This window comes from Nannospalax galili, unplaced genomic scaffold (assembly GCF_000622305.1).
Source record: "Nannospalax galili isolate Female #2095 unplaced genomic scaffold, S.galili_v1.0 scaffold995, whole genome shotgun sequence".
Taxonomy (NCBI): Eukaryota; Metazoa; Chordata; class Mammalia; order Rodentia; family Spalacidae; genus Nannospalax; species Nannospalax galili.
In genome coordinates this window covers 1,174,915-1,188,864 of record NW_008337291.1, presented here as the reverse complement: position 1 = coordinate 1,188,864, position 13,950 = coordinate 1,174,915, and the positions used below count along the sequence as shown (strand labels likewise).

The window sequence follows — 13,950 nt, the reverse complement described above, 5'->3', positions numbered from 1 at the left end:
CACACACACACACACACACACACACACACACACACACACACAGGTCAATGTTGGGTATCCTTTTGTTTAAAAAAAGTATTTATTTTATATGTTTGAGTGTTTTGCCTGCGTGTATGTAAGTGTGTACAAACCCATGGAGACCAGAAGAGGGCATCAGATTCCCTAGAACTAGAGTTACAGATGATTATTAACTGCCATGTGGCTGCTTGGAAAACAATCCTGTGTCTTCTGGAAGAACAGCCAGTGCTCTTAACCTATGAGCCATCTCTCTAGTCCCTTGGGTGTCCTTTTCAATCTCTATCTACCTTATTTTTGTAGATTTATTTTCATGTATGTATATGTGTATATGTATGTGTGTGTTTCACATGTGTGCAGGTACCTGGGGAGACCAAAAGAAGGCATTGGATCCTCTGAAGCTGGGGTTACAGGCAGCTGTGAGCCACCCACCTTAGGTGCTAGGAAATGAATTCCAGACTCTTAATCTCATGAGCCATCTCTCCAGGCCCCTCCACTTTATTTTATTGAGACAGGGTATCATCATTGAACATGGAGCTCACCAATTAAGCTTCAGTGGCTGGCCAGCAAGACCCAGGGATTCATTCACTTCTGCCTCTCCACAGTGCTGGGATTATAGACACATGCCACCACATCTGCCTTTTTAATGTGGGTTCTGGGGATTGAACTCAGGTCTTCATACTTGCATGGAAAATACTTTTACCAACTGAGCCATCCCCTCATCCCTCTGTTTCTCCCTTTAACAATACCAGAAGACAGTCATTTTTAGAGCAGGAATCTTTCCTCCTGTTCACTCCCTGTTCCATCTGCCTTCCTTATAAATAGTTCTCTAAACATGCATTTTTCTCTCTACTAACTGCTGGTTCTCCTGACCCTTTGAGATGGGCAAGGTGTTACCTCTGGTGTTAAGGGTTCTCCTTTGTATTTCCTGTTGTCATTTTTCCTCCCTTCTGAGTACCTGCAGGTGACTGGTGGACCTAGCTTGGTTTTGCAGGGACCTGTAGTATTAGGGGGCAGGATATGGATTTTAGCCTGATTCTGACTCTAATAAGAAAACATAACATTTTCTGGATCTCAGTGTGTGTTTTTATAAGTTGAGGGATTGTTCTTGGTTATTATCCTTCAGTAAATTTGGCTGTCACTCCCAGGTCCATATAAAGATATTTAAGATATTTTATCATATTACATTTTAAAGCTGACGGGAGCATACCTAGTTAATTTCTGGTTCAGAGTAACATGAGGCCAGATTCACTTGATTGTGAGTGGAAATGTCTACTAATGGGAAGAGATGGTATTCGTGTGTATGTGTTCATGTGTTTGCTTTTGTACATATGTCCATGTAGGGCCAGAGGTCAATATTGTGTTTCTTTCTCAGTCACTCTTCACCTCATTTTTTGAGACAAGGTCTCTTTCATTGAAACTGGAGCTTACTAATTCAACTAGATTAGCCGGCCCTCCTCTTTGTTCAGCAGGCACTTTAAGACTGAGCCATCTCCCCAGCCACTTGGCTACTGTTTTCAAAAAAAGTTTATGAAGCATTCTAAGGAGGTCTTAATGTAGACTAGAGACTGCAGAGTGAAGTGGTAGAAATTGTCTCACAGTTGGGTCATTAAGAGCTACAAGGGGCTGGAGAGATGGCTCAGTGGTTAAGAGCACTGGCTGCTCTCATAGACAACCCGGGTTCGAATCCCAGCACCCACATGGAGGTAAACACCATCTATAACTCCAATTCCAAGGGAATCCAATGTCCTCTTCTGACCTCTGCAGGCATTGCACAACATGGGCACACTTATGTACATGCAGATAATATACTCATACACATAAAATAAAAATAATAAAATATTTTTTAAAAAGATTTATAGACAGCCAGACAGCTATTCTTTCTTGTGGTCAGACAAGTAGTTTCTGAAGCCTTCCATGGCTCACCATCCCTCACTTGCATTTCATTAGAGGAGTGCTCTTTTTCTTAAGTTTATATGCATAGATACATTAGCTTGAAAATTTTAAAGTCAAAAAAAGTGGAAACAAAGATAAGAGGTATAGCTCAGTAGAGAGTCCATAAATGTACAATGCCTTGGGTTAGATCCCCCACCCCACAAAGTTCAAACTCCATATACAGAGGTATCCAGGGAAGTTTGTTCTGTGTCTTTATAGTAGAGATTGGTATGTGTATTGGCTGTATCCATGTATGTGTCTGTGTGTGCACATGTGTGTATGGGTACCTAAGGAGGCCAGAAGAGGATGTCAAATATTAAAGATGGTTGTGAGCTGCCCAGTGTGGGTGTTGGGAACTGCACTCTGATAATCTGATAGAACAGTTAGTGTTCTTAACTGCTGAGCCATTGCTCTTACTCTCTAGTGTCTTGAGATTTAGCATTTTTTAAAAAGTTGTTTTCAACAAAGTTTTTGAAAACGTTTTATTTTAAAATTACATTTATTTTATTTAGGTGGGGGGCAAGCACACATGGAGGAGAGAAGACAACTTGCAGGATTCTGTTCTTTCCTTATACCATGTCAGTTCCTGAGATCAAACTCAGGTCATAGGCTTGGCATCAAGGGCCTCCACCCTCTGAACCATCTTGCAGTCCCTGAAAACATTTGAAATAAAGAAAACATGAAACATTTGTGGAATCTCTGGAACCCTTGAAGTCCTTTGGAACACAGTATGAAAACCAGTAACTTGGTTCTCTTGACTCATCCCTAGTCATCCAACTTTAGAAGTGTTCTATGATTCTAGAATGTTCCACATTTTAGTCATGGGTAGAAGAAGCTATAGGTGAGAGATTTCCAAATGTTTGCTGCAGGGTCTCTTAAGGTCCTTCTCACCATCTTTCTGTGATGACTAGCAGTTTCCATGGAAGATTCCCCTACTGGTCATCCTCTGCCCTTTTATCTTGAACATGGTGTGTGTGTGTGTGTGTGTGTGTGTGTGTGTGTGTGTGTGTGTGTGTGATAGTGCATGTGATAGGTCAGAGCACAACTTTATGGAGTTGGTCTCCTTCCACCTATACATGCATTCTGGGGATCAAACTCAGTTTACCATGCTTGCCCGGCAGTCACCTTTACCTGCTCAGCCATCTTACAGGTTTCCTCATTTTTTTCTTTACAGACAATCTCTCACTTGCCTGGAGCTCAGTTAGGCTAGACAACCTAGCCAGTGTGCCCCAGGGGTGCACATACCTCCACTTTTCTGTGTTGGAATCACATGTGTATACCGTACTACCATTCCTTGCTTTTTGACTGTGGGTGCTGAGGAATAGAACTCAGGTCCACATGCTTTCATGGCAAACGCTTTACCAACTGAGCCATCTCCCAGCCCCAGGACCCCTCATCTTTTGGGGCCTCATAACTCATAGGAAAGCTGAAGCAAGCCTACGTTGTTGAACAGTAGATAAGCATTTCTTCAGGAAGAACAGGAGCCACTCTTCATATTCCAAGGAGGCTGAGTTCTTATCATCCCCTGGGAACCTTGGAGGCTTTACACAAGAGGCAGGGCTGAGTTGACGCTGGAGATGTGGGTGTGGGTTTCAGTTCTAACAAAAGTAAGCCAGATGGTTTTGGAATTCTTGAATGCTGTGGGGCAGAATGAAGACAAAAGGTGGGCTTCTTAACTGTAGTTAAAGATAGATAGGAAGTGATTCAGGTAGCACATGGTGAGGATAGAAATGCCGCATGACTAAGTTAGAAGAGGGTGGCATTGTCTGTGGGGCTCATGGGGCTCTCTGGGTTGGGGTTGCCCTCACTGCTGAATGAATAGGCATCCTGAGCTTCATTCATTCTCTCTAGAACCAAGAAGACATGGGGCCATGGATGTTGGCAGCTGATTAAAGGATGTGTATAAACAAATGCTTGGCCAGTGTGGTTTTCTCTGTAGTGGGACTGGGCAGTTTTCTAAAATGTCCTTCTGGTTTGAGAAAGTAGCATCTACCAGGCAAGGTGGACTAGGAGCCACTGGAGTGAGGCCTGTGAGATTGTTACAGAGCTGGTAAGAGTAGCCATGTTTGAGAAACTAGAGACAAATGGACATCTTTCTGTTGCTAGGCCTGTGGTCAGCTCTTCATGATGATACAGTGTGGTCTTGTGTGGGCTGTAGAAAATGGGTAAAGAGGCTGGCACAGACCCAACAGGCCCGTTTGCTTACGGTACATATAGCTCCTATCCCCACCCTCAGCTTTAGAGGAACTCTTCCTTTCTTATCACCTCATTGAGAGATGATTCACACATGGCACCATTCTCTCATTTGAACATGTGTAACTCAGTGGCTTTTCATATATTCACAGTGATTCATCCACATTACTTTTCTTGTTGTGGTCAAATACATGACAAGAAACAACTTAATAGAGCAAAGGTTTTGGTTCACAATTTTAGAAGAGCTGTAGTCCAACGTGGTGGCAGGAGCATGAGGTGGCTGGTCACATTGTGTCTATAGTCACGGAGCAGAGATCAGAAAGGAAGTGGGGCCAGACTGTGAAACCTCAAGGCCCACTCCCAACGACACACTTCCTCCAATGAGGCTTCACCACCTTCCAAAACAGCACTGCCAGCTGGGGACCAAATGTCTAAGCACATGACCCTGTGGTGGAAATTTCATATTCAAACCACAGCATCAACCTTCATCACAGTCTATTTGAGATATTTTTGTTCCCTGTAAGGAACACTGCATCATTCCCAGACCTCTGCCACACCATCCTCCACTAAACAACCTCTAGAGTATTTTTGCTTCCACTTTACCTACTTTAGACATTTTGTATGAATGGGACCATACAATATGTGATCCCTAAGGACATTTTCACTTAGCAGAATGTCCTCTGAGTCACACATGTTGCACAATCAGTCCCTCCCTCTTCTGCCTAAGTAGTAAATTCCAGCTTTCCTTGTCCACTGGTCAGTTGATGATCATTTGTTATTTGTGTGTCTGTTGTAAAGAACGCAGCTATGAAAACTCATGTTCAGGTTGATTTGGGGGTGGGGGCATAATGTGTTCATGTATCTTTTGAGACTTCCTGGGAGCAGGATCATTTGGGACATATGGTAATTTCCTGCTTCGATATTTGAGGAAGTGCAGGATTCTTTGCTATGTTGACTGCACCATTTCCCACTCCCACTCATGGTCTAAGGGGTTCTGGTTTCCACATATCCTCATTGACATTTGCTGTTTTCTGTGTTTTTTATTATTGTCATCCTAATGGGTGTAAAGTGGTGTCTCATTGTTTATTGTGATTTTTATTTCCTTTTCCCTAATGATTACTAATGTTGAATATAAGTGCTTTTTTTCTTTTGTAATTAGGAGAACCGGCATATTCCTTGCCAAAGATCTTTGACCACATTTTGAAAGATGAAAGATTTTACTGTGGTGAGTGTATAGGAAGGAAAAAAAGGAAGTAATGCTACTCTTTTAGGAAATGGGAGTACAGGAGACACATATTTGGAATAACTTTTGTTTTCTCCTTGTGTGAATGTGGTGGGATGGGCACATCCGTGTGTGTGTGTGTGTGTGTGTGTGTGTGTATGTGTTTTCATGTGTCATGTTTGTGGAAGTAGAGAGCAGAAAGGGTATGCATATGGAAGCCAGAGGTCAACTTTAGCTGTCATTCCCCAGGAGCAGTCCACAACCCCCATTGGTGTTTTTGAGACAGGGTTTCCTTGTAACCCCACTAGGAACTTGCAATGTAGACCAGGATGGCCTCTGTGAGATCCACCTGCCTCTGCTCCTGAGTGCTGGGATTAAAGGTGTGTGTTACCATGCCCAGCCTCTACCTTATTTTTTGAGACACAGTCTCTCGCTGAACTTGGGACTCCCCTGTTAGACTAGGGTGGCTGACTAATGAGCACCTGATACCTGTCTCTGCCTTCCTAGTGCTGGGATTTGAAGCATACCACCACACTGGTTTTTCTGTTGTTGTTGTTGTTTTGTTTTGTTTTTTTTTTGTTTGTGTGTGCTGGGGACTGAACTCAGGTCCTCATGCTTCTGCTACAAGCACCTTACAGACTGAGTTTTCTCCCTCAGAGATGGTCAATATTGTAAATAGGCTTGATGTCAGTGTGTGTGTTAAGGTCGATTGAGGACATTTTGGACTTTGGCTACTGTTCTTCCTTAGGAAAAATGTCTTCTGGGACACATTGTATAGTATATTTTGTGCCCATTGGGTCCACTTAGTGAACTTGAATGACTGCTTTCTGATGTTGCTGGTCTGACTTCTTGCCATCATGTGTCCATTACAGCGGATCAGATCCTTCCATAGGACCAATACTCCTTCAAGATGGCTGTCGTGGAGCCTCCTCATTACAAACCTATTGCTATGGGAGAAAGGAGTGTCTTCTGAATAATGCTTTTGAAAGGTCTTCAATCTGTCTTCTTAATAGGAATCATAGAAGTAAATTCTAGTGTGATTCTCTGTGTGTGTTAATAGAGTTCCTATTATTTCACTCTGCATTCTGTGAGAGAAAAGAACATTCCTGGCAATTTTATAGCAGCTTGTAATCCAGGCCCTCAAGTGCTCTGAACTCTTTTGTCTAGGGTTTTGCACTCCAAATTTGGGCCTCCCTGGCTGTTGTTTCTTTTCCTGTTGCTGTAATGAAATGCCCTTAAGAAGAGAGAAAGGATTTATTTTAGTTCGGAGTTTAAGAGTTAAGTCCATCAGGGCAGGAAGGTCAAGGCAGCAGGAGCCTGAAGCAGCTTGTCACAGCCCATCCACAATCCAGAACCAGAGCAATGAATGCCAGCTAGAGTTCAGCTCACTTCTACATTTTATATGATCCAGGATCTCCTGCCAAGGAAATGGTCCTGCCCAGAGTTAAATTGGACCCTCCCACACCAATTAATCAAGATAATCCCACACTGGCATACCCAGAGGACCATCTCCCAGGTGATTCTAGATCCCTCGGAGTTGACAGTTAATACTGAGCTGGGACAATTTCACCTCGGTCTAGCTTTCTTGGCTATCTTTTTAGTCCTAGAATGTACCACCTGAATGGTCTTGACCTTCCCAAGACAAAGGTCTACACGCCTGCCTTCTAACACAGCTCCGGTCTAGTTCTTGGTCTTCATTTTCCTCTGGCATAAACTCTGTTATAACTTTGATCAATCTCTTCAGTAGGGTTCATTGAGGAAGTAGAATGAGACTTCCTGTCTTAAAGTTCATAATCTTGTCAACAGTTTGAGTTCTGTTTTAAAACAAAGAAAATGACCAGAGGCCCTCTTTTTTAGGTATAGCGAATTGCTAAAATGCTCTGGAAATTCTCTCCAGACCTAGGGTGACTAATGAGTGAGGGTTATGAAGAAGGAAACACAGCTGCTTCATCTAGTAGAGGCCTGGCTTTCAAGAGTCAGCCTTCTGAGGGTAGGAACTCTATGCCATTTGTTCATTGTTTAGTCCCCAGAGCCTGAGGGCAGCCGGTGTTCAGTGTTTATGTGCTTGCAGAACACAGGGAAAAAGGAAAGGTCCCCTTCAGCTGGCCACCATTGAGAAGGGCTTAATGTGGTGCCATTGTGCCCCCCAAGACAGGTGCACATAGTCATCAGATATTTTATTGAGCCCCTGTGATCATTGACAGTCTGTCTTTAAATTTCCTTTTATCTTCATGGTATGCATGTGTGTATGTATAAGTATTCATGTGTGTGGGTATGCATGTGCTTGTGGAAGCCCAAAGTTGACATCACTCATCATTCTGTTTATTGAAACAAAGTCTCTCAGTTGAACTCAGAGTTTTCAACTTACTTAGTATTAGCTGGGCATCTTGACCCAGGCATCTTATTTCTGCCTCTCACATTCTGGGACTACAGTGGCTACCATGCATGTCCAGGTTTTATGTGGGTCCTGAGAATCCAATCTCTAGTCCTCAGACTTGTGCCATGAGTGCTACATCTACTGAATCACCTTGCTAGCTCCCCTTTCTTCTCCCTTCCTCCCTCCCTCCCTCTTTCCCTTTCTTTCTTTCTTTCTTTCTTTCTTTCTTTCTTTCTTTCTTTCTTTCTTTCTTTCCTTTCTTTCTTTCTTTCTTCCTTCCTTCCTTCCTTCCTTTCTTTCTTTCTTAAGCAGGGTCTCATGTAGTCCAGGCTGGCCTAGAACTCTCTGTGTAGCCAAGGATAACCTGGAATTCCTGATCTCCTGCTTCTTTACCTACTCACTGCTGAGGTCGCAGGTGTGTATCACCATACCAGATTTATGTAGTACTGAAGATGGAACTCAGGGCTTCATGCATTCTAGCCAAGCACTCTACCCACTGAGCTACAGCCCAGCCCTGGTCATTGTCTTTCTCTGAGAATGTGCTTATAGACAGCCCCTGACTTGTGATGGTTCGACCTAAACGCCTTAACTTTAGAGTCGTGCAGCAATACCCCTTCCATTTTCTATTCTCAGTGTTGTGTTCCATAAATTACATGAGATGCACCACATTTTATCACAAAATAGACTTTAAGCTCAACTATAGGCTGACGCAAGTGTTGAGCATGATTTCCAATGATTAGGCTAAACTACAATGTTTGGTATGTGTAGGTGTATTAAAGATAATTTCGACTTAATGACATCTTCAACTTATGAGACTGGTTTGTCAGGATGTCATGCCAGCATTAGTGGAAGAGCATTTGAGTACATGTCCAAAAGGTCTCTTAAATAAGACACAGGACTCTGCTGTGTCAGCTTTGTATTACTAGGATATAATGTCTCAGATGATCAGCTAATAAGGAAGGTTAATTTTGCCTCACAGTTCTGATGGTTTCATTTTGTAGTAGGTTGGCTCGTTCCTTTTGGTCCTGTGACAAGGCAGTACATCACAGCAGGGACATGTGCTTAAAGAGTCTTACTCATCTCCCAGTGACCAGGAAGCAAAAAAAAGAGGAAAGGGTAGGAGTCCTAACATACTCTTTGTGGTGGTTTGAAGGAAAATGTCCACCACAGGCTCCAAGTATTTGGACATTTTGTCCCCAGATGATGGTGCTGTTTTGGGAGGTTTTAGAAGGTGTGGCTATCCTGGAGGAAGCACGTCACTGGGGATGGGCTTAGAGCATTCTTAAGCCTTGCCAGATCTCCAGTTGCTCTCTTACTTCCTGTGCCTGCGTGATGATGTGAGAGCTTAGCTTCTGCTGCTCCTGTTCCAGCCACCTCCAGCCACCGTGCCTCCTTGCCATGACAGACTGTAATTCCCCTGGAACCATAAGCTCAAATAAATTCTTCCTTCTATAAATTGCTTTGGTCAGTGTTTCTATCACAGAACAGAAAAGTGACTAATACAGTAGTTGGTACCAGAGAGTGGGCTGTTGACTCTGAAGAACCTGACCATGTGGGGTTTTGGAAAAATGTGGAAGACTTTGGAGGTTTGGGCTAGAAAAGCAGTTGATTGCTATAAGAAGAGCTTAACAGGCCATTCTAGTAGGCGCCTGGAAGAAAGTAGTGCTGAGAACAATGTAGTTTCAGAAGGAAAGAAAGACTTAAGCAGCACTTGGGATATTTTGACAAAGAGTCTGACTGGAGTCTGTCCTAGACCAAAAAGCTTGCCTGAGGCTAAGTTGAAAAGTAATGGACTAATTTCTTTGGCAGAAGAAATTTCAAGACAGCCTAATGTAGAAATGGTGGCATGGCTACTAATGGTGAATATTATGCAGATCTACAGTGAAAGAGAGCAAATGGGGCAGAAAGAAATATAGTTTGGATGGAAAAAGAGCACTAGGAAGGTAAATGTTGGACCCTGGGCATGTGATGGAGAGGACCCCATTGATAAGAAGGTTAAAGTGATTAAGGAGGGGCCTAGAGATCAAACTTAAACAATGGAGAGAGTGCCTCCAGGGCAAGACCACACCCAGTTAAGCCTCCAGCGTGTGAAAGGAAAATGCTGTGGGGACCACTGAAGAGTAAAGCTTCTAAAATGGATAAAGCAGGCTGGGGTCCATCCCAAACTTGCAGTCAAACTTGGCAGTGTCGTTCACCTGGTGCTGGCTTTAGAGGCATGAAAGATGCAAGAGTAGAGGTGTCGTCAGTTCTTCCTCCAAGGTTTCAGAGAGCTGCTGAGGCCAGGCAGCATGGAGCACGGGTGCCCCTGCCTAGAGAAGGCCCTGATAGGCCACTGTGTGAAGCTGTGAAGGTGAAGCCTGGTTGGCGATGGAGACCCCAAGAAGTCCGTGATGCCAGAGCTGTGAGGCATCTGCCAAGAAGACCTGCACACAGGGAGTGGTACCAGCACAGGAGAGAGATGTGTGTTGCACACAGCAAAGCTAGAGAGGCTGAGCCATCTAAGCCCTTTGGAAGTAAAGTCCCAGAAGTTTGACATGGAGCTACTGGATTTGGTGTCTCAGTGGCTACGAGCACTGGCTCTGCAAACATGAGGATCTGTACCCACACAAAAAGCTGGGCATAGCTATATATACCTATAACCCCAACCCTGATGGTGCAGACAGGCTAGCTGAATCAGCAGAATCAGTGAACTTATGGTTTATGAGAGCTATGTAAGGTACAGAGTGAGAGAGAAACATACTTGACATCCTGCTCTGGCTTCCACATACACGAGCCTGGATGTGCACACATACATATGGGTATATGTACCATCCTTCCCGCTCTTCCACATACAAGTAATAAATGTAGTTCAAGATGGCTTAAGACAAATCACATTTGCTTTGTGGTAGATGGCACAGTCATGGGTCTACACACCCAGTATCCTGCTGCCTAGACCAGGGGCTCTGAAGTTGAGCCTGCATCACACTCACTTGGACAGCACACAACCACCCAACCCAGCTCTAGAGTTGCTGATTCTATAGTCTGGGATGAGACATGAGAATCTGCTTTTTTTTCCCACAAGTAACTCCGCTGTTGCTAAGGACCACTTTTGAGGATCACTGGGTGAGAATTCAGACACTGGACAGTCTTTTCTGTTAAGGACCAGGTGGTCAGTTTAGGCTTTGTGAGCTACATAGGGTCTCTGTTACATATTCTTCAAAAAAAAAATCTTTGTTATGTGTGTTTGTGTGTATGTGATATGTGCTGGTACATGTGCCTAGAAAGCCAGCCACACCCTGCTATGTTACAGACTGAAAGCTTGTTGTTCCAAGATCCTCCTGCCTTTTCTTTTCCTTTTGAATTGAAACATGTCCACTCTGAGATACATCCTGGGTCAGTCCCTTGTTAGAGCATGGTTATTCAGCCTCTCCATCAAGTGGCACTCTTGTCCACTGACTGGTGCTTGGGCCCAGGACACTGTTTGAAGAGCATATACCTGGGCATCCCCATCAACCCATTACCCTCTTTCTGGGCCCCTCCTTGCTTCGAAGCCCCAGTCCAGAGCATTGGCCCCATCGGTGCTGTCATCAGGTAGGACCTGAACACCTTCTCATTGAAACTGTGCCCTTGTACTTTTCATTTTGCCCCATGACAAGAGTGAAAGTGAGAACCACAGAGAAGCAGACAACTGGGTGCCCTGGGCTTCCTGTGTAGGCGGCATGCCAGCTGCAAGGTGCAGCTTTTGCCCCAGATAGCTATGGGCTGGGAGTGAGGCTCAGTGATAGAATGCCTGCTCAGCATGCACTCTGGGTTTGATTGCCACCACCTCCAAAATAAAGCTGGAACAGAGTGATATCAGGATACTGCCCATGCCTCTGGCATCTCTCTCTCCTGGTGCATGGGAGTGGTACCTGGCACCGTCATTTAGTCTCAAACACAGACAATGAAAGCCAGCTATGCTTGAATAACACGGGGCCCTCTCCTCCTTTCTCAACTCCTGCTTGTATTTCTTGGGAACCTCTCCAGCTGCATGCTTAAATCCTTGCCCCAAGCACATAATAATGACTTTCTAAGTTCAAGTTATAGATGCATAAAGTGCCCAGTGGTGACAGGATTCTGCCCTTCCCATGGGTTTTTGTTGATATGCAATGACATATCCTTCCATCTTCTCTGTACTTTGCAAAACAGGCTTCCTGTTTTGAACTCTCTAGATGGGGAACAACTCTACTACACCTGCACACATTCAGACGCACACTCCCCCAACCCCCGTGTATTTGTACAACTTCTTGTCTCCTTGCCAGATTTCCCCTCTGTGCTCTCAGATCCCAGATCATAACCTATACCGAATCAGCACATTACACAAAGAAGGAAGTGGGTATTTGATGCACAGCTGCCTCAATGCAGTTATAGCTCCTGGTTAATTCTGCTTTGTTTCATCTTGACCAAGTTGCTAACTGTCCTCCTCCTTCTCAGCAGAATGGAAGCCAGACAAGGAAATCAGCTGACTCAGGAGCCAGACTGGGAACCAACACACTCACCGCCCCAGCCTGTACCATGAACTTGAGTCCACCTTCTGCACGTTAGGAGCCAAGGGCAGGGTGGCGTTGCTGGAGAGCGATGGCTTTCTTTACTCCTTGGAAGTTGTCCTCTCAGAAGCTGGGCTTTTTTCTCGTTACTTTTGGCTTCATTTGGGGGATGATGCTTCTACACTTCACCATCCAGCAGCGGACTCAGCCCGAAAGCAGCTCCATGCTGCGGGAGCAGATCTTGGACCTCAGCAAAAGGTACATCAAGGCACTGGCAGAAGAAAACAGGAACGTGGTGGATGGACCATATGCTGGTGTCATGACGGCTTATGGTAAGTGCTAAGGCATGGGGTGGGTGCTCCATCTAGCATGCCTGGGCTTTAAAGGAACCCCAGAAGTTCCCACATGTGGGTTTGTTATGGATTGAGTATTCTTTACCACTGCCTTCATGCACAGCAGTTGCACTTTTATTTTTTTGTATGTATGGGTGTGTGCATATGTGTGTGTGTGTGTGTGTGTGTGTGTGTGTGTGTGTGTGTGTATTCATGTGTGTGAGGTCACCAGACAACTTCTGATGCTGGTGCTCACCTTCCACCTTGTTTGGGACAGGGTCTCTTGTCAGCTGTGTACAGCAGGCTTGCTGTCCCATGAGCTTTCAGGGATTCTCCTGTCTGTACGTCCCATCTCCCCATAGGAATGCTGGGATTATGAAGGCATGCTACCCGCATCTGGCTTTATGTGGGTCCAGGGGATCCAAACAGGTCCTCACACTTATGGAGCAAAAGCTTTTACCCACTGAGCTAGCTCCCCAGACTGCAGTTGCAGTTTTAGAATGACAAAGTAATACTCTTTGTGGGACTCTGAGCTCTTGCACACAGAGAGACTCCCCCTGCCCCAAGCATACCACTCAGAACACTTAAGTATTCGAGGTTCTGTTTGCAGCCAGTTACTCATTCTCCCTAGACTCTGTGCTCTGTTACATGAGTGTGTTCAGGGAATGCAAACAAACATTCTCATTATCTGTCCTTAAACACAATGCAATTAGAGACAGCAGGAGCGAGGTGAGGGGAGATGTTATTTTGAATACCGTAAAGGTTAATGTGGAATGTTTGCCTCCCTCTGGCTGCTGTGCAGGACCTTGAGCTGATGAACTGCCTTAAAGCTTTCAAGTTTGCCTTTCTAGATTGTTATTGCTCTTGTCTCTTGCTCTTTAATTGTGCTCACCCTGAAAGAAATCTTTTTGTACTTACTGCTCGTTTTTCAGTGACTTAAATCCATTTTAAAATGGCATACAGGGCTGGAGATGGAGGTCAGTTGGGAGAGTGCTTGCCTAGCATGCACAAGCCCCTGGGTTGAATTCCAGCATGGTGGTCCGCATTTGTAACTCCAGCACTGAGGAGGTGGTAACTGAAAGATCAGAAATTCAAGATCATCCTCAGCTACATAGCAAGTTTGAGGCCAGCTTGGGCCATCTCACCCATCCCTGATATGCAAAATATAGATATACAAATCCTTACACAACAAAAATTGAAGGTAAAATGTGGGTCATACTGTGTTTTGGAGATTTCACCTCCCAGGTTTCCTGTGGTCACTAAGTAACCTGGCTGTGTAGAGGGTGATCTGTTATCAATATTCAATGTGAAGTCAAGCCATTGAACCCAGGCTTCGGGGGGCTCAACATTTGAGAATTATGTTCTAGATGA

General features: G+C 44.5%; 1 protein-coding gene across 8 annotated transcripts in view; it reads left to right on the top strand.

Moving 5' to 3' along the window:
- Window positions 1-13,950, top strand: part of Mgat5 (alpha-1,6-mannosylglycoprotein 6-beta-N-acetylglucosaminyltransferase) — a 339,269-nt gene that overhangs the window by 106,955 nt on the left and 218,364 nt on the right. For 4 of the 8 annotated variants that reach the window (XM_008832465.3, XM_029563238.1, XM_008832463.3 and 1 more), the window contains one exon: window positions 12,198-12,579. In XM_008832465.3, the coding sequence (XP_008830687.1) occupies window positions 12,339-12,579 (241 nt within the window). In that variant the 5' untranslated portion in view covers window positions 12,198-12,338. Of the gene's footprint in view, window positions 1-12,194; window positions 12,580-13,950 lie in introns of all 8 variants that reach the window. The other 4 variants (XM_029563240.1, XM_029563239.1, XM_008832459.3 and 1 more) reach the window with 1 other exon arrangement.